This window comes from Phoenix dactylifera, chromosome 2 (assembly GCF_009389715.1).
Source record: "Phoenix dactylifera cultivar Barhee BC4 chromosome 2, palm_55x_up_171113_PBpolish2nd_filt_p, whole genome shotgun sequence".
Lineage (NCBI taxonomy): Eukaryota > Viridiplantae > Streptophyta > Magnoliopsida > Arecales > Arecaceae > Phoenix > Phoenix dactylifera.
The window spans coordinates 10260759-10281708 of NC_052393.1; the positions used below are offsets into that span (position 1 = coordinate 10260759).

General features: G+C 39.8%; 3 protein-coding genes and 1 pseudogene across 4 annotated transcripts; all 4 read right to left on the bottom strand.

Moving 5' to 3' along the window:
* Positions 1 to 4748: 4748 nt before the first annotated feature.
* Positions 4749 to 5606, bottom strand: LOC103705143 (14 kDa proline-rich protein DC2.15-like). Its single transcript, XM_008788768.4, has one exon. It carries the CDS (start codon positions 5515 to 5517, stop codon positions 5134 to 5136), a length of 384 nt encoding a protein of 127 aa, XP_008786990.1. The 5' UTR covers positions 5518 to 5606; the 3' UTR covers positions 4749 to 5133.
* Positions 5607 to 10258: 4652 nt separating this feature from the next.
* On the bottom strand, positions 10259 to 10995 carry LOC103705144 (14 kDa proline-rich protein DC2.15-like). The gene has a single exon (XM_008788769.4). The coding sequence runs from the start codon at positions 10900 to 10902 to the stop codon at positions 10522 to 10524; it is 381 nt and encodes a 126-aa protein (XP_008786991.1). The 5' UTR covers positions 10903 to 10995; the 3' UTR covers positions 10259 to 10521.
* Positions 10996 to 15878: 4883 nt separating this feature from the next.
* On the bottom strand, positions 15879 to 16657 carry LOC103705145 (14 kDa proline-rich protein DC2.15-like). 2 transcript variants are annotated; one of them, XM_039120844.1, is made up of 2 exons: positions 16470 to 16657; positions 15879 to 16439 (listed from the first exon to the last, which is right to left on the bottom strand). In XM_039120844.1, the coding sequence occupies exons 1-2, from the start codon at positions 16616 to 16618 to the stop codon at positions 16139 to 16141; spliced, it is 450 nt and encodes a 149-aa protein (XP_038976772.1). In that variant the 5' UTR covers positions 16619 to 16657; the 3' UTR covers positions 15879 to 16138. The 2 variants fall into 2 exon arrangements, with proteins under 2 accessions (XP_038976772.1, XP_026659686.2); XM_026803885.2 differs by having other exon boundaries at positions 15879 to 16657.
* Positions 16658 to 19718: 3061 nt separating this feature from the next.
* Positions 19719 to 20565, bottom strand: LOC103705146 (annotated as a pseudogene).
* Positions 20566 to 20950: the final 385 nt, after the last annotated feature.

Genomic DNA, 20950 nt, shown 5'->3' on the forward strand with positions numbered 1-20950 from the left:
TAGGTCGCATGTCTTGTCTGTACCTACAACACATGATTCAAATTAATTACTCCTTGTGATGAGTCAATTGCACTTCTAGCCAATGAGAAAACAAAAGTATCTTGATTATCCTTGCCTTGTTAGGGAGCATGGTAATATACAAACCGATCTAGTTTTCTTTTTTATCGTTTTTCTTAAACAATATTTTCATTGTCTTTCTAAGTTGAACCACATGATATTATATGATGCAAATAGATGAACCTGCATGCACGAACTATTGAAGACTTTCAAAGGTAGGTATACTTAGAAAAACCGAAATGTCATGCACGAACTATTGAAGACTTTCAAAGGTAGGTATACTTAGAAAAACCGAAATGTCATGACTAGTTTTCCTTCTGTCGATAAAACACCAGAATAAATTCTGTATAATTAATAATGTTTAGCTGTTAATATTGTAACTGAATTTGTTGCATGCAATGACATTATAATCTTGTATACATTTCATACTAAGCTATTATCATAGTTATAACTTATAATCATCATCATCATCATCATCAGCATTGCATCGTCCTAGTCCTAGTAGTGATTATATGAAAAACACAGTAAAAATGCCATGTCTGGGGTCAAATTTATCTTATCTATTAAGAAGAAGAATGTCAGCCAATTGGAACAATGCAATTGGCGTACTAACTGTTGCAGTTTACTAATCCTCCGGACGCTTTTGCAGCCTTTCAACTAGTAACCACAGTGGAAAACATATATCACGCTACTTAATAACAAACTAGTCTACAAGTTTAATTTTGGGCTAATTTCTTTCACGAGTCTACGTACTGTCGTTGGTTACTTCGTAGTCAACTCTGAGAAATTCTTCTCTCTTTCTTTTTTGATAACAGAGAAATTCTTTTCCTGTGTGTCTCTCTTTCTTTACAATATTAATTGATCGAGTCAGAGAGGATCCAGCAGGGATTTGGACATGCTCAGGGTTTGGTACCTACCTCCAGCAAAGAAGCAATAATGCTACGTAAAGCATCGATTCATAAAAGCTACGATTTGTGAAAGAAGGCGATGGCCATGAAAGGGGGCCTTTCTCAACAATGTTGGTGTCCCATCAGAATCATTCTCTTTCATCTTTTCTATTCGCCCTAAATTCCCATGCAAAGGAACGAGGAGATCAGGACGAACTATCAGGGTCTGCTACAAGCCAGTCACCGACTGGACTGGATCACACCGAGCTCTGACCCATGTCAAAAACGGTGTCGCTTAATTTTAACCGAGCGCTGTGCGATCCCACGCGGCTTCAACTTCCAATGAGCCGAGCAGGGACAAGACCGAGAAGCTACCAACTCTCCCAGGACCACTTGGTCACGGGCAATCGACACGGACGAGTATACAGTCCACGGCCGCGTTCATCCACTGTGCGGCGGCTCTCCTCCAGTGGGACGCCGGCAGGAAAACATGGAACTTAAGGCAATACCAGTAATTTCTTTATTTCACTCGCTTTTCATTAGTCTGCAGACGGAAACCGACGAAGTGAGCGCCGCCTCGAGATCCGCAATTTTCTAACCACGTATCTAATGGTGGGGGCTGGCGTGCTGTACATGGACTGTGCGCAGTCATGACCCTAAACCCGTCCGATAGCGTGGAGGCCGCTTGACCAGCTTGTTACGGCTCTCGGGGCCGCATCTAGTGTACCAAACTAGTTGTTGAAGGACTACAAAGTTGCTCGCCGGCCATCGATAGCCGGCTCCGGGGGACATCTGTGTTGAAACTTTTGTCGGCCGTGTTTGAGAGTTCTTTGTTCTGGGTGAAAAGGCTTCCTATGAGATGGAATATAAAAATTATTAGTCTCATAGAAAATTTATAAGTGATTGATTCCATATAAATTTTACAGATAGACATGGTTTGATCTAGAAGGATTCTCATACTTGATGTGTACTAATTTGACCAAACTACGAGCGGGGCTGGATATGGTTTGAGAGCGAGATTTGCCACATCTGAAAGCCGAGTCGTAGGCCAAACTTCGGAAGATCATAATTTAGTCATATGGCACCCGATTGAGATGATCTCTTTTTTTTTTTTTTTGAAATTAGGTATCTTTTTGAGATTTATAACTTTAGGCCAATCTTCTTGAACCGAGCCTAAATTCAATCGTTGTGGCTTCAAAATGGGCCAGTCAAACTAAAAGTTTATTTTCTTCCCAATCAGCTGCTGGCAGAAACAAAGCAAGACTTGCAACCTCTGGAATCATGATATATCTAATGTTTCTCTATAAGAAGAAATATGCTCTTTCTCAATGGTCAGCAAAAGCAACCAACTTCTTTTGTACTCAAATATCTGTAAAGTAATTAATTAGGGTTAGAATTTCAACTGAAAAGCATGACTCTTTCCAATCCCCTCCATCAACAAAATCTATATCATAATGAAAAGATAGAGTTAAATATGTGCAATGAAATATAATGATCTATGAACTAAGAATGAGCTCTGACATACTAAGAATATGAAGAACCCTAATGTGCTTTGAGTTTGGGAAATTTCTAGGCTACTGATGATGGCAATACAAATACTATTTCCTTGCAGTAGGAAGCTGCTTTACCAAATCAGCAGATAAAGAGTTAGAAGCAAATCTATCTTTCTTAATATGGGGTGGATGCAAATGCAACACCCTAAATCATTCTCTATTCTCATAATTATAAACTCTAATGATGCTTAGGTAGAAACAACATATATCAAATATCAATAATAATCATACATTCTTAAAAAGAAATATCAACGTGAAAAGCATTACAGTGCAATACTCCAATTAAAGTATGTACCCATAATATGCTAGTTATATAATCATTCATACATGCATATTGATATCGTGGATAAAGATTGTGAAGCAAGAAAAAAAAAGGATGCATGGAACAACTATGAGAAATATATTGTATGCGTAAATGTGTACGAGATCATTGACTAAATAAACAATGATCATCAAAGATCACGGTATCTAAATACAAGGACTAAGCACAATATAGCGATCAATCCAAGCAGCAGACTTCATTTTGTCCTGTATATAATGGACCTAATACATGTTCATGATACTTGTGATTACTAAAGTCATAAATTTTAAAGTAATTAATTTTTTGAGATGAATTTTTAAGTAATTATTAAAGTCAAATTCTTTTGCAACAGATACAGCAAAATGAAGTACAGGCACATCGAGCATCGAAAATGAAGGCCACCTTTTCCTTAAGAAAGGAAAAAAAAAAAAATCTGCTTGTTCGCCTAAGTGTATGATATATAAAGCACGTATACACTTCCCGCAAGAGCACCATCTCACAACAGGATAAATTCCTAATGTCTGACGTGAATTCCTTTTGGATGCAAAAGATAGCCAGTCTAGCAATAACTACCATCATGAAGCAGTCATACTTGCAGCTAGTGTCTATCCATCAATTGCATGCATGAGCCTTTTCTTTTCTTTGGCTTGGCTTTGGTTCGGATGGGTAAAATACTTCACGAAACCTTTCTATCAATAGATTAGTGTCTATCTTAAACCATGGTCTTTTGTTGGTGTCTGACAAAACAATGCTGATGGCGATGAGGATAATTTTAGCTAGCAGAATGAAATAGTTCCAATGTCTTGCTGCAGCAAATTAGGACTCGAGAGCCCTAAATCATGTGAACATCTGTAGGGGTTTCCAAAAATCATGTAACGATAGTACGGGCATCCGCATGAGCCGAGATGACAGAGCATCATGAATCACATCTACTCAATAATAGACGAATGACATCAAACCGGAGCCCACTTCGGACAGAAAAAAATGTGGCTATTATTGCGCTTCTGGCTCGAAATAGCTGATATATCTTCTTCTTTCCTTGTGAGCTCTGGTTCACGGCCAAAACCCTCTCTAAATGGAACCAACTCGGCTCAAGGTCCGATTCCTGGAGGGCGAGGGAAGTGAGCCGGATTAAAATTTTTATATATTTGTCTCATGTGAAGTGGACCTTTTTTTTCTCTATTTTTTGCTTGATTTTTCTCCCTTTCATGTACGTCTGGTCTGTAGAAACGTGTCAGTGTTCTTTCATTGCAGGACAAAGTTTGCAGTAACAGCTAGGACTTTTTTTTTTGGTAAACAGCAGATAGGACTTTCGGGGAGACACCGGTGTAGGTTTTCACCGACAAGAAGAAGATACGGGAAAGGCTGTCATACCAAGAGGTGGTGAAACGAGTTGACGTGGCTCCAGATGGGAGCAAAGAGTGGCCGTGGAATTTATACGTGTATCATGAAGAACGTACGTCGGAAACCCTTCAATATTCTCTCCGCAAGACTTTCTCACCGGCGAGGACGCATACGGAAGCAGTCCTTCATGGCTCGCAAGCCTTGGACTGATTACTATCCACAAATTGTAGGATAGACTGAGATTTCCCTTGTTGTAACCCCCACCAAAAAAAAAAAGCGAAAAGTGCAAAATAAAAACCCCCAGATATGGTGACCAAAATAATTATAATAATATAATGCGTTCAGAAAAAAGAAGTAAAAATAACCCTTTGGGCTTTGAGGGATAAGTAAGAACGAAAATACTAGTTAGATTCAAATCTTACTACCAACCGGAAAAAAGAAGGCAGAAAAAAATGTTAAATTCAAATAATAGAGGCTACTTCTTTTTATTTTTGTAGTATTATATTCTCTAGCTTACGTAGATGTACTGGTACTAGAGTAGTATGATTTATCTGTATTATCCAAAAAGAAAAACCAAGCTTCTTCACGGAGGAACGCACCAGAACAAGCGTCAAAATAAAGCAGGCATTCATTGTCTAAATGTGGAAAGCATTACACAATAAATAAAACCCAGTTTAACCCCGTCTTACATATAAAACATAACATGAAATCCCCCCCCTCCGCCAACGCACCCCCTCTTCGCCCATTTCCCACACAAAATAACATGATTTTTTTTTTTTTAAGTTGTTGTTTAACCAGGCTTATTCGTCATCCTTGCTCCGAAATCAACAACAGTAACAACTACAGCTACAGCCATTACATCAACAAAACCAAAACCAACAAGAACCTTTTCGACGAACCCAAACAATCTATACCTGAAACTATATATGCAAGCAATTAAAAAGACCACAGACAGAGACCAGGGGATTTGGGTGGTGAGCAAGCTAGTAGTTTAAGGGCACTGAAAACCGGTGGGGACCTTCTTCCCACAGTAGTTGATGAGCAAGCTGAGGTCGACGGGAATGTTGAGCTTAATGCCGAGAATATTGGCCTTGAGTGCGGTGCAGAGGCAGACGGCGGCCTCGAGGTCAGCGAGGCCTTTGATGAGAGAGCAGCATGGCTTCTTGGGTGGCTTGCCGAGGTTGAGGTTGATGAGGCCGTTGAGCACGTTGGCGCACACGCCTAGCTTGAGGGTGTCAATGGGGCACTTGCCCTTGGAGCGGCTCGGGGGCTTGGGGGTTGGGCCAGGGCAAACACCACAGCCGCTAACCAGAGCAAAGAAGAGGAGGTTGAGAGCAAGGAAGAGGGCAGCCGATGCTGAGTTCTTGGATGCCATGGCTTGGTAATCACAAACACCTACCTTACCTAAGTGGGAGAGGGAGCAATACTAGCTAGTGGTGTTTATGATGGAATGGTTTTGCATTAGAGGTGTTGGGTATTTATAGAAAGGTAGTAGGTATTTTTACCTCTCTAGTGGAGAATGGAGGACCAGTAGATTTTGTATTCGTTTTTCGATGGAAGGAGGAAAATGAATGAAAGATAAAGGAAGCTAACACCATGTGAACTAGGTGGGGGCAATGCTTGTTTTAGCTGGCAGGAGGAGGGAAGGACAGAAAATGGCTTGGAGGGTTGTGCTGGTGGGGCGAGGAACCTTGGCAAATGCCCATGACCGCCCTCGCAAAATATCAACGTCGCCTCCAAGTTGTACGACGGTGCTGCAAGGTGGTATACGATAGACAAGTATTGGGAAGAGCACCTTGGACACCGCTCTAGCTGCTCGGTTTGGCCTATTACTGCCGACGTCCATCTTCTTTCTTTCTTTCTCTCTTTCTTTTTCTTCTTTAATTTTTCTTTTACGAAGAAAAAAATATTGTTCGCCTTTCATGTTGTTTTTTATTTTTTCCACAGATTTTTAAGCTTTAGTTTCAGTTAGAAGCTTGGAACGAGGAAGATGTTTCACCGTATTTAGACCTGGGCATTTCCACCATAAGAATTTTTTACGATCAAAAGATATGAATCTCTCTCAAATTTGCCACTCGAGTATTCTCTCTGTTAATTTTAAATAGAATACTCTAGCACCACCGAGTTGTTGCATTGTAGAATACCAAGGCTGCATTTGATTTGGCAGGGGCTAAATGGGCTTGAATCCCTCCAAGCGAGGGTTATCCTGCCAAATACCTTAAAAGGCCACGAAATAGCCTTATTGAAATAAGAAGCCTAATTATGCCTCCTAACTATAATTTTATCCTTAATCACTCTTTTATATGCACTAAAAAGTGAAGGATAATTTTATCTTAAAGATAAAATATAGAAAATTGTGAAAATCCACACACTCACTTACTCCACTTATCCATCCGATCAAAAGCAAAAAGTAACTTATTTCATAGAGTAGATTATCCTGTCCATGGTAAATGGAACAACCTTCCAAAAATTATCCCATCTACCAAAATCAACTTAAGAAAATTAGATAGGTCGAGCTGAGTTGTATTTTGATTAGATTCAATACTTTGTCATGACAACCTTAAATCAATTCAAGATTGGCTTTTCCTACTCCATGGTCCACCAGTATTATTACTTGTAGCCAGGTCTGCCTTTTGCAACTAAAATCTAAGAGACCGAGCAACCTATCATGGATATATATATATATTTTTTTTGGGTAACGGAAGCAAATGCAAAAGCATATTCTTAATAATCGAGTAGAGGAATTCCATAGAATGGGTCTAATCGACTATGAAAGAGGCCACCCAATGGCATGTTGTTTAAAGAAAACATGTTGTGTTTTGTTCCCTTCTTATATGATAGATTTGTCTCATTTGTGTAAAAGAAAACAAGAAAGAAAACCTGCCCCAACGCATTCAAATATGTGCAACATTCCAAAAGTAAAAAATAAAGATACAAATGTATTAAAAAAAGGTTTGCTAGTCGACTTTTCACAATACTTTCCTAGAATTTCATTAACTACTTGTGATCCTTCAACTATTAGAATGAGATGATTAACAACTTCCCAAGATTTAAAAGAAGAAATAATCTTCTATATAGCATCAAAGAGCGTATCGGACACCTAGCATTTAGTTAGGTTTAGTTATGAAGTTTATTAGTGGTTCTGCAAATTTGGATGTTTGATTATAATGCTAGTTAGTTATATCATGTACAAAAGAAATATTAGTGACTAATTGCAAGACCATGCAGTAGGCGAAGTAGGGTCCATCCTACGTGAGTCGCATATGGTGGGGATGTTTTCATACTAGTCAGTACGTAGCTTTTTCGGAGATTTTAATTGATCACATAGTTTGATGCTAGAGAAGTAGGAATTAAAAAAAAAAATTGTCAACAAACCAAATGGTAACTTCAATTATTGTCCGTATATGGTGTACCAGCTGGTCTGATGTTCACACGAATGGGCCCTTTGTTTACATCTTAGGTCGAGTGTTGTGGATCTGGGGTCCTTTGTTTACTACGTCCGTGGGGCCTTCCATGGATTTATTCTTGGGTACTTCTTAAGTGACCCGGCATAAAATCGTTGATTCTTTGATCATGACAATGATGCATCGCAGTAGTGCTATCCCCCTTGAACATGGAATAGCTTGTGATGATTTACCATGTAGCCGAGAATAGTGCTTAATTTTTTTAAGCATGTGTTGGTGGTTGTTATGTCAAAATCAAGCCCGTCTATCATAAATTGATAGGAACCAAATTAAATTAGACTCATATTCTTAGATTGAACCAGATAAGAAAAATAAAGAAATAGCTTTCTACTTGATTCATCTATAAAAAAAAAGCTCAAGACTTAAGGTACGAACACAAGCAAGAAGCCCTCTACTTTCTCTTCTCCTTTATCTTTTTTATATCTCCTATTTTCAGAGTCTTATCTGATTTAAGCATTGGAAGATTCTGTTGAAATCATCACTTATCCCAAAAGCTTAAGCTTTTAGAATGAGGTACATTTATTTATATATTTTATATTTTCTTACACTCTTCCTTACATGTGGGCCAGACTTTTTTTTTTAATGGGAGAGCCCAACATATGAAATTTTTAATAATGGGGTTAAAGAGTGCGGAGATAAGGTTCGAACTTAGGACATCTGCTCTGATACCATGTTAAAATCACCACTTATTCCAAAAAATTAAGTTTATAGGATGAGGTAGATTTATTTATATATTTTATATTTTCTTATAAATTCATGGCCAGCAACTCGATCGACCTCGTTTTCTCTTCTTTTTGCACTTCATTTTCTACCACTGCAGATCGGTCTATGCCCTCCACACATCTCCAAATTATCAAATCGGATTTTGGCGGCAACAATGGTGAGACTAACTACAGCACTATATGGTATGGGACTTGTGTACCAGCTGCCGGGTCAAATGAGCTGCATCATGTTATTCAACAGATTGTAGAGGGACTATTCAAGATAGGCTCCGTGTCTTTCCTCCACTATGCTGTAGAGGGATGATGAGAACTTTTGATTAATTCTAATTAAAGACTTCTAGATAACTTAGATCGTCTAATTTGAACTATATATATATATATATATTATTTAGCTAGGATGGACGATTCATATCTGACGAGTACGAATACACCCAATAAAGATTTCAACAATATTTGATCAAGTAAATTGTAACCAGCCAAAACCAAGTTTGTACGTACTTTGATTAACACACCCATCTGCATTCGAATGTTTAAATGCAACTACACGTAATAGCATCATGCTACCAGTACCACCTAAAATAAGCCTCGGATTCATGAGATTTACTCGTGGGAGGTGCAACTTGATGCTGCCAACACGACCATGCCCAAGCAATTTCCTTCACAAGAGCGTCTATGAAAGTAGAAGTTTACGAGACTTCAGCGGAAGCCTTTTGTCTTCTAAGAATTGTCTTTTTTTAACGTTGCATTGGTTGCGTTTGCACCAATAACATTAAGGCTGACTCAATTAGAAAAATTTGTATTTACAAGTTACAAAACTCTCTAATTCACATGAGCATGACAATGATAGTAAATTCTCCATTCATCGGGATGGCTTTCTGTATCTCTCATCCCCCATGACCAAAAACGGAAAACAAAAGAAAAAAAAAAATTTCAAGATGAAATAGGGCAGGTTTGCTTCCTTAATTAGAGTTAAAGTTTCATGATCCTTTCCTAAAATTTTACCAATCAGATAAAATTCTTTCATTATTCGAATGAGAAAAATTAATAACTTTCCAACATTTTAAAGAAGAAATAGTCTTTTACCAATTAGCTTCAGAGATCTGCTTGTACACCTAACTTCAGAGATGTACCCCCAAAAAAAACAATTAATTAGCTTTTTTGTGAAGCTTATTTATGGTTGGACAAATCTACATGCGTGATTTAGTTGGTGTACACTAGCAGATTTCCTAATATAAAAGGAAGATTATTGCCCTTTTACATGGCCATGTAATAGATGAATCAAACTATTCTTAAACAGGGTTATGACTTAATATATATATATATATATATATATATATATATATATATATATATATAATAATAATAATAATAATAATAATAATAATAATAATAAAAAGTCTAGAATCTCATTCGCCATAAAAAAAAAAAAAAGCTAGAATCTTCGTTGTCTCTGAGACATTCAATGAAGAAAAAAAAATCTGCATCATAGGGAATTAATTAACAACAATAACAAAAAAAAAGAAGAAAAATGGAAAGGCAACTCGGTGCCCCAGGTCAAAAGTTTTCAGTTTCCTTCTTTTGGAGAATTGTTAGTTTGAGACTTCCCAAGTATCTCTCAATTTCTTTTCGTATTATAGGATATTCATTTTTTTGACTGAGTTCATGTTTTAGGAGATTGATCAAAATAGAAGATAGACCAAAATTTTTTTTGTCAAATGCTATATCCTTAAATAGATCAAATCTATTAATTATCGTCATTCAATCATCTAATCAGGATTTTCATAATTTAAAATTAATAAAAAGAAAAACTGCAATTCCCAATCAGTGTGACCCTGCTCACATGTACCGCTCGTGTCCCGGATCTACAGATGAGTTCAAGCCAGTCAGTACCTTTCCCAGCGCACCCTCTGCCATCCGGTGGACCAAAGTCTCATTGGCAAATGTTGGTACTATAGTTGTTTTACTAAGAGCAAAGGGTACTTTTATTCTTACATAATCTCCAGATACAACAGTAGGAGAGTACCAAACACAGTGTACATCAAACTATTATTGCACGAACCGATCACGTTCACGAGTTGTACTGTTCCCTAATAAACAACCCAAACCAAAGACGCACCATGCAAGAAGACAACGACATGATTTTATATTATAATCCACGCACAAAGCAATAGATGGTGTTGTTTTTTTTTCTTTTTAAGGGCACTGGAAGCCTTTCGGTACCTTCTTCCCACAGTAGTTAAGGAGCAGGCTGAGGTCGACGGGGATGTTGAGCTTGATCCCCAGGATATTGGCCTTAAGTGCAGTGCAGAGGCATACGGCAGCCTCGAGGTCGACGAGGCCTTCGAGCAGAGTGCAGCAGGGCTTCTTGGGTGGCTTGCCGATGTTAACGATCAAAGCTTTCAGCACGTCGGCGCACACACCTAGCTTAAGGGTGTTCATGGGGCATCTGCCCTTGGAAGGGCTTGGGCTGGGGCACGTTTCGCAGGCACTGGCCGAGGCGAAGAGGAGGAGGTTGAGGGCGAGGAAGAGGGCAGCTGACGCTGAGGGCTTGGATGCCATGGCTTCTGCTGTCATAGCTTGCACTCACTAAATTGCAGGCTCTGGTTTTTGTGAAAGTTATGCAATGGAAGTTGGTGCTGGGTTCGGTATTTATAGGCCTCGGAGGGGGAGGAAGGAAGACAAAGGAAGCAATATGAATCCGTTGGGCAAGGGTGTTTTAGCTGGCAAAGCACAAGATCAGCATTCGGATGGTCAAGTTGCCATAGAACGGTGATAATTTAATTGTTGCGTGCAAGACTGCTTCTGTAATCGTATTTTAGTTTTAGAGTAATGCTTGGGTGATGACTGTGGAGCCCAAACTAGATGGTCCTATATTAAACCCCTCATTTTCTCTCATCGGGATTTCTGGTGAAGGAATCTATATGACCATATGCATGCATGTACGCGCGTATGTACATATATAATTTTTTTTCCGTGATTATGATTGAATTGTTTATGCCATATCAGTTATTATATATTCTAAGAATCCATGGATTGGGTTCTTGCACTAAAAGTGGTACTGAACAATCTAGTGATGAGGAATTTGCCTGACGGTATGGTATCCTTATTTGGGAACTTCATGCATTGCTCCATGAAACTATAGTATGGAAAAATGACTACTCATCAAAGCTACACATTCTCAAGAGAAAGAACGAGGGAATACTATGGTTAATTCCAAGTTAAAAGGAGCCATCAGAATGCAAAGCTCCATAGTCTATTAACTTAATATATGGAATCATTTTTAGAGAAAAAATTAGAATTCAGAAGGAGGACAAATCTTGGAGACATCTTGCTGTAATGGCTCCTAATGGAACCATATGCTATCATAGGTGAACCACATGCGGGCATTTTCTAAGAAGAACCATTAAGCTAATATTGATCTGTTTATGTAATCAAGAATCGAACATAATATTCCGGTACATACTCGGGCCTAATATGGTTCTTAAGTTTTCATAACAACCTTTTATTACCCCTAAGGTTTGATACCTTTCATACATCCAGTGCATGGTAAATTACGGTGCATAATTCTTCTTAGGAAAAGATAAGCGCTACAAATCATATAACAAGTCACTCTCATCTCTTCTTGACAGTTTCCGAAAAAAAAAAGGGCAAGAAAAAGACAGAAGAAAAGGAATAAAGTGACTACAAGGATTAGAAAGATTGATTCAGATCTAGACTGACTCATGCATGTCCTGGACTTATGCTAATACCTGGAATTCCCCACAAGCAATGCAAGAACAGGCCGTTCTTGCACAAAGTGACTGTCTATTCTATTCTGTATATATGCACTCTCTATGGCTTCTAAACAATGCCGAAGGTTTAAGAGAAACTCGATTTTAACCAGTATCCAGGATTTGAAACCCGATCCCCGTGGGAGAGGTTCCAACCAACTGAGCAAACAATTGCTCCATCTGTTCTTTTATGCACTCAGGATAGCACATCGTGCCTTTCGAAGTTGGAACCCATGAAACAGTGAAATGTCTCGTGAACTGCAGAACTAGTGATTGATTTGGTGGCTTTATTCCTCAACGATCCAATTATAGCGATCCTCTACAAGTTGGGCGGGTTTTGACCTAGACCGACAAATGTTAGTTAGATACGTATTTATCTAGGAAATACAACATTTTTTGTCATGACTATTGCCAGCTTTCTTCTTCAAATGCTTGCACAGATATTTCTATGCAGGCTTTGGAACTACCATCCGCATGGTTCTTACATGCCATCCCGTTCACTCTTGAGAGACAGAAAGAACCATCCAGTTCGCTTTAGGTGGCATTAAAAGCAAGGAAATTAAGATGGCCCCATTTTGATGGACGCCATGTATAGACGCAAGGGAATGTATTGAGTGTGCTGCACGGATGGCAGTTCCAGCACCGACGTTGAAATTTCTCTGTGGGCACTCCAGACAGAACCTAGTCCCCCAACATATATATAGACAGCATAAGCCCAAGTCTCAACAACAAAAAATAAAGATGAGAATTGCAAAATTAGAACATTATTGCAAGGACCCATATGGGCATGTATTACTACATATCACTTGGAAAGATCTTGCATGGATATTTGTAGAGATTCAAAAAATCTAAATAATACCATTCAGTTAGTCCTTTTAGGTGAGATTTTTGATTGTACAAATGATATCAGAATGGAACCAATCCATGGCCCATGTGGACTATATGGTAACTGCAGCTAGCATTGGGCCTTTTGGAGTTGACAATGATCTTATCATGTTGTTTGCGATTAAATTTGATGACATTTGAACTCTTAATCCGTCGAGGATATATATCATGATTTATATGGAGGATGGATATGTGTGAGAGTGCTTATACAAGGTCAAGATATCCAAATAGCATCTTCTAACGATCCTTTTTGAGTGAGCTCTCGTGCTTTTACAATTATGGAGAACCAAATAACCTCAGAGAGTGCAATCTTGTGGCCTTCCTCAATAAGACCTCCCTGGGCTCTCTCCACTGCTTCATCCTCTTCTATCCAGTCCACCTCTAAGTCCATCACTTCATTTCCAAGGAAGAGCTCCTACATCGTCACACTTCAATATCAATTATGCGATACTTATATAAAACTAAGAAATTCAAAAAAATACCTTTAACTAGTTTTTTTTGGGTGAGGCTCCGCATTTTTACAACTCCAACAATGTTGTCTCATAGCCTTCCTTACCAAAACCTCTTAGGGATTGCTCTAGTGCCTTGGCCTCTTCTTGACGATCAATCTCCCGGTCCTTCAGATAGCCTCAACAGGATCTCATGGCTTGGTTCTTCTATTAATGCGAGGGACCAAAACCCATTAGATTATTAGTGCCATATCCATATAGATCTAATCACCTCCAGTATTTTGCTCACCAACTAGATCATCAACCACCCTAGGCTTACTAACCTTATTATTTGTCGACCCAACAACTAGCTTGGGTCCACCACTGCAAAGCTTCAACACTTGTCTGACCGTTGGGGCTCATTGCTTGGCTTGGTCATGCATCAACCGTCCACCAGAAGCTCTTAAATCTACTTGGCAGGTCGACCCTCTTGGTTATACGACGACACTGACAACTCACCACCGATAAGCTCTTGCATAAGAAGCCCACTGCATGATCTAACTTCCCATCGAGGTTCTGCTTGCTCCATAGCTAGAAGAGATCCCAAGCTATGCTCCACCATCAGGACTACTCCGCTCGGGACCTCTTCCATCACTGTGATACGCTAGTAAATGTTAGCAATTTATGGGCATTAAATCTCCATCTACAAAGATCAACAGTACCTATTGCCAGATTTCATAGCATCACGGAATATCTTTGTGTTTCTCCATTTTTCTTATGATTGATTTGTAGGAACTAAATACTTCTCAATTCTCCTTGTCCTCTACATTTTCTACTCTCTCTTCAAATTTGATTATGTAATTTATCTCAATTGAATAAATTTATATATGGTAGGATTTTAACTTTTTCGTATTTATTTTTACTAGTCATGTCTATTTTTGTAAAGCTAGTGCTGTTCTAACTAGAAGAGAAATCTTACCCGAATTATACTAGGACGTATCTTACTATTATAAATAGAAGCTAGGTTCTAAGTTTTTGAATCATCAATGAAAGAAAAGAGAACCTAAATCCTATTTTCATCATTTTTTATTTTTTAAATTTTTTTTGAGATATTCGAGTTGAGTATGTTGAAGAATTTTTTTTCTTTCCAATTGGATCAAAATATAATTCAATACATATTTATTCTTCGGGGATACACATCCTATTAGAGAAAAATTAATTTTTCTTGATTAATTCCACACATAAATTATAATCGGCTTAACAGAAATAGGCGGAAGCTTAGCATCTCATAATCTACAATCATCTTTCTTCTTTTAACTTTGCCCATAATTTAATAATCAACCTTTATCCTAGGAAAACATAAGATCTCTTCAAATTAATAGATTAACTATTTTAGAGATAGAAGTAGAAGATCTATGTCAAAACATTCTAGGTTCGAGCCCAACCAAGAAACATTCAATCCATTAACGCTAAATCTTCTCAAGAGTTGTTAACAATAGAAGAGTTCATCGGTGAAAAGTGCATAGCTACTTTCAGTAGCCAAAAATTACCATATTCTCCTTTTCTAGCTCAGGTCTTCTATCATAATAACTTTCAGATCAAAGTATTATTGTTTCTAACCAATTTCAAAATATCTCAAACCACCATAGTTTCACTGCGCACTCTGATCTAACCCAACAAATACTCTAAGGACACTAAATGATTTCTAACCGAAATATCACTTTGCATTGGGACTAAAAAAATTCAAATTTTAAATATTTGAGTATAGGATTGGAGCAAAATTTCCAGATCTCCTTAGCCTCAATTATATAAAGTGTACTTACCATTACTAACCCTCAAACCAATAGTCAAGTTTAAGATCACTGCATAATCTTCATAACCTTTTTAGAATTCAAAATATCTAGGTTTAATTAAAAGTGAATCATTCTCGATTTCCTTAGTAATTTGATTAGACAATCTAGATCGATCTTTCTTTCAAAAGATTTACTCCAAATGCCAACGAGTTAGAAAACTCTGTGCTAATATCACTATATGCAGAATTAACTCTATTGACCTCCAATTCTTTATTCACCAAGATTTTCAGCAATGTTATATGTGATAACTCATGTAAGCACATCTATTCAATATGATATTTTACTAGTGGCTTCATCAACAATAACAAAAGATCCTCGATCCAAATATGAGAATTCAATTTACTAAAATTTTCCATCAATATGCATACTCTGAATATCACTTAAAATTCATGTAGTCCTTCTATACTCATTATATACCAAAGCTCAAATATATATTTTATCAGATATATTTCTGCCACAATTCCTAATGATCTTAAACCTGAGCTCTATACATAAGAAGTTATTTGGTTCCTTGATCTTATATAAGTACCAAAATCTACCGAGCGAATAACCAATGTGGGACTAAACACATTTCCGTATGGGTCGTCAGAGATAGAAATCATAAACAACAAAAATACCACTGAACAATACACTTTTATTAAAGCAATTGCGACTTCAACACATAATTCAAAGCACCAATAACAGCTCTTCGAGCGTGCTGTCTCATCTCCTTCCTTGCCAATACATTGAATGTTGATCACGAGCAGTGACACAAGAACAAGAACTCACAAGAACTCCATACGAGAACATGAAGAAAAAATGAAAAAAAAATACCGTTCTGGATAAGAATTCAAACACAACAAATCGAACCAAGGAAGAGAAAGACTTGGAGTGCTCAAGGGCACTGGAATCCTTTGGGGGTATTCTTTCCACAGTAGTTAAGCAGCAGGCTAAGGTGGATGGGGAGGTTAAGCTTGATCCCCAGAATGTTAGCCTTGAGTACAGTGCAGAGGCAGACGGCAGCCTCGAGGTCGACGAGTCCATCAAGCAAAGAGCAGCAGGGCAGCTTGGGTGGCTTGCCAAGCTTAAGGTGGATCAAGCCGTTCAGCACGTCGGCACAGACGCCTAGCTTGAGTGCATCGACAGGGCACTTGCCACTGCCGGAGCCGGAGCCGGAGCCGGAGCCGGAGCCGGAGCCGGAACCGGAGCCGGAGCCGGAGCCGGAGGGAGGGCATGGGGTGGGCGTGGGGTGCTTCGGGGGTGGGCTGATGCAGTTGCTACATGCACTGGTGAGGGTGAAGAAGAGGAGATTGAGGGCAAGGAAGAGGGCAGCTGAGGCTGAGGGCTTGGATGCCATGGCTTCAGTAATGCCCATAATAACACTAGTATGCGACTGTGGAAGTGGTTTAGTGCTGTAGTGGATTAGTCGGTAATTGGTTTCAGTATTTATAGAGAATTAGGAGGGGGGAGAGTTGGTACCTAGGGTTTGAAATGTTGTAATGGAGACAAAAAGCTTTACTGGATGACACATGGTGGATCCATTTTGCGGTATAGTTATAGCTGGCAATGCAAGTGATGAAGGTTGGGCTGTTTTGTAGGGTTTCTAGGTTGGGGGGCAAGTTAAGCTATATTTTAGTCTATCCCCTGGCATGCATCACATGATATGATAGTATATCCGCACCAAGAGTTCTGAGATCATTATGACTTGTATATATAAATCGAAGGAAAATTCTGCTTTCGCACAGGAGAAAGCAGCTCGTGATATTCCTGCCGCCCGTCCGTGAATGAACAGGCATCATTCGCCAGCAATGATGGGACGAAGAAGTGGCGTGGTCAATCTCGCATTCACATTGCAGGATGAGCATTGGGATTCCAATCACTTTTCAATAAAATAATACACTGCGAACAACTTCGTTAGCGTCTTACGTGTTGTCTGACAAAAGCTGCAAACTTAATTTGCATTCATTCGCTTCTCAACGTTTAGGGTTGCAAACAAGTCTAGCAGAGCTGAGACAACTAGGGCTTAGCTCATTAGGTTCTAGGATTGCTTGACCTCAAGCGGAACCGAGTACAAGTTGTTCGAGCCTGGCACATATAGCTTCTAAGCCAAGCTGAGCTCCTCTAGATTTTGCAGCCAGATCATATTCAAAGTCGGTTTAGGAACCAGCTCGTTCACGAACCAATCCACTGGAACTCGGATCACTTTAGCCGGAACGAGCCGATCTTGGGCGTGAACAAGCCCCAGGCAGTCTTGGGATGGTCACATGCCTGTATTTTGCCTGCTCTTTAGTTTTCTTTGCGAGCACAAGGATCCGAAGATCCTGTGAGTGCGTGGCAATCCCAGAAATTCTGTCAAAGGATGGCTGAATAATTTCTATTTTGGAATAGTTGCTGTTTTTATTTGGTACAACGTCATCTTTTGTTCTGTTTCTTTGTTTGTTTTAGGGTCTGTTTTAGTTTTCATTCATATAATTTTAATTTGGTTAGGACTTTAAATTTTAGAAGAAGAAAGGTCCATTTGAAGGAGGGAACATCGTCTTTAGAGGCATTCTTGTTTTAATGAATAAAATCTATTTTCCCAAGTTTTGGAAGTTTTGAAAATTATTATTAGAATTATCGGTTTCAGCTCGCTGGAATTGATCTTTGAGTCTTATTAATTCAGCATTTGCTGAATTCTTTCGCCATCGTTTTCACTGCATCAGTTGGTATCAGAGCAAGAATTTGCTTGACTTGATGTCTAGTCATGGAGGCGATGGAAGCGATCCCAGCGACATCGCCCGTGGGCAAGACGACATATGGGCGGCGATTGAGGAACAACGAGGTTTCATGGCGGAGCAGCGATAACAGATGGCGGAGATCCGTGAGTTGCTCGTCGGCATGGGACTCAACACCAATAACAATCGATACAATTTTGGATTTGGAGCCGGAGGATTCGCTCGAGGCCCCCAAGGAGGCATGCATGAGAGGCGTGATGAGGAACGTCGAGATCGTTTCCAACATCAACCTCAATATGAAGAAGATGACTAGAAGAGATGGGTGAACGAGGTGTCAATCGACGATTCATGAGGTACGATGAGTACCGATTGAAGGCAGACATCCCAACTTTCAATGGAAATATGCACATTAAAGACTTTCTCGATTGGGTCTTTGAAGTCGAGCGGTTCTTCAAGATGATGGAGGTTCTTGAGGGCCGGATGGTGAAGCTGGTGGCCTTCCGACTTAAGAGTATTGCTATAGTCTGGTGGGACACTCTGCAGAGGAGCCGACAACGACAGGGGAAGGCGCCAGTTCGCACTTGGAGGAAGATAAAGCAATTGTTAATGGAGAGGTTCTTACCGCCTGACTACGAACAATGCCTCTTTCAAATGTACCAGAACTGCACCCAAAGCGGTAGGACGGTTGCTGACTACACTGCCGAGTTTTTTAGGTTGTCCGCACGAAACAACCTCAATGAAACGGAGCCACAGAAGGTGGTACGATACTTGAATGGCTTGAAACCAAAGATCCGTGAGAAGATCGGGCTGCAAGTAGTTTGGTTGGTGGATGAAGCCCATAACATGGCGTTGAAGGCTGAACTAATGGAACAGTTGGGAGGAAAACCTGAGTTCCCATCTAGGAACCACGCTGAAGGCGACAGTTCCACCAGAAGGGGCAAAGCGCCGCAGTTCATGGCATCCCAACAATCAGATTCGGGAAGCGCATGGAACAAAGACAGCGGAAGCGGAGGGGGATCTGGAGAAAGGCAGCCAGTTGGAACCAGTAGCAGGGAGCCGCTCAAACATTCAAACTCCTATGCCAAGGCTGCACCAGTCACGGACGGCTTTCCGATCGATATCCGAAAGCAAATACTAGTAATCTATCTGACACAAGAGGTGTTAATTAAATCAAGGATTTGTTCTACTAGAAAAAGAAAATTCCTTAGGCCCTTTAAGAGGGGTCCTTGTTCTCTGAGGGGCAGGTGGGTGTTGGGATTGTTGGAGTTTTGGAAGCCAATGTCATCAATATACTTACCATTACTAACCCTTAAGCCAATAGTCAAGTTTAAGATCAGTGCATAATCTCCATAACTTTTTTAGAATCCAAAATATCTAGGTTTAATTAAAAGTGAATTATTCTAGATTTTCTTAGTAATTTGATTAGACAATCTAGATCGATTTTCTTTCAAAAGGATTTACTCCAAATGCCAATGAGTTAGAAGACTCTGTGCTAATATGACTATATGCAAAATTAACTCTATTGACCTCTAATTCTTTATTCACCAAGATTATCAGTAATGTTATATGTGATAACTCATGTAAGCACATCTATATATTCAATATGATATTTTACCAGTGGCTTTATCAACAATAACAAAAGATTTCTTTTCCACATATGAGAATTCAATTTACTAGAATTTTCCATCAATATGCATACTCTAAATATCACTTAAAATCCATGTAGTCCTTGTGTACTCATTATATACCAAAGCTCATATATATATTTTATACCACTGAACAATACACTTTTATTAAAGCAATTGCGACTTCAACACATAATTCAAAGCACCAATAACAGCTCTTCGAGCGTGCTGTCTCATCTCCTTCCTTGCCAATACATTGAATGTTGATCACGAGCAGTGACACAAGAGCAAGAACTCACAAGAACTCCATACGAGAACATGAAGAAAAAACGAAAAAAATTACAGTTCTGGATGAGAATTCAAACACAACAAATCGAACCAAGGAAGAGATCGAAAGACTTGGAGTGCTCAAGGGCACTGGAATCCTTTGGGGGTATTCTTTCCACAGTAGTTAAGCAGCAGGCTAAGGTGGATAGGGAGGTTGAGCTTGATCCCCAGAATGTTAGCCTTGAGTACAGTGCAGAGGCAGACGGCAGCCTCGAGGTCGACGAGTCCATCAAGCAAAGAGCAGCAGGGCAGCTTGGGTGGCTTGCCAAGCTTAACGTGGATCAAGCCATTCAGCACGTCGGCACAGACGCCTAGCTTAAGTGCATCCACAGGACACTTGCCACTGCCGGAGCCGGAACCGGAGCCGGAGCCGGAGCCGGAGCCGGAGCCGGAGCCCGAGCCGGAGCCGGAGCCGGAGCCAGAGCCGGAGCCGGAGCCGGAGCCGGAGGGAGGGTATGGGCTAGGCGTGGGGTGCTTCGGGGTTGGGCTGATGCAGTTGCTACATGCACTGGTGAGGGTGAAGAAGAGGAGATTGAGGGCAAGGAAGAGGGCAGCTGAGGCTGAGGGCTTGGATGCCATGGCTTCAATAATGCCCACAATAACTCTAGTATGCAACTGTGGAAGTGGTTTAGTGCTGTAGTGGATTAGTCGGTAATTGGTTTCAGTATTTATAGAGAATTAGGAGGGGGGAGAGTTGGTACCTAGGGTTTGAAATGTTGTAATGGAGACAAAAAGCTTTACTGGATGACAGATGGTGGATCCATTTTGCGGTTTAGTTATAGCTGGCAATGCAAGTGATGAAGGTTGGTTTGAGGGGCCCTTGGAGTTTTGGGAGCCAATGTCATCGATGTGAGATGATACAAGAGAGGAAGATGAGATAAGGAGGAGGAGAAGAGAGACAGCTTTGGATGCAGACTAGGCCATTGGAGTTTCTGTTCAAGTAGCTCAATGGACCAAAGTTGGCGAGAGCCCGGACCACGTTAGTGTCCCTTATAAGGGATAAAGAGAAGAACGTGCATGAAAGGACTGGATGCTCTGAAG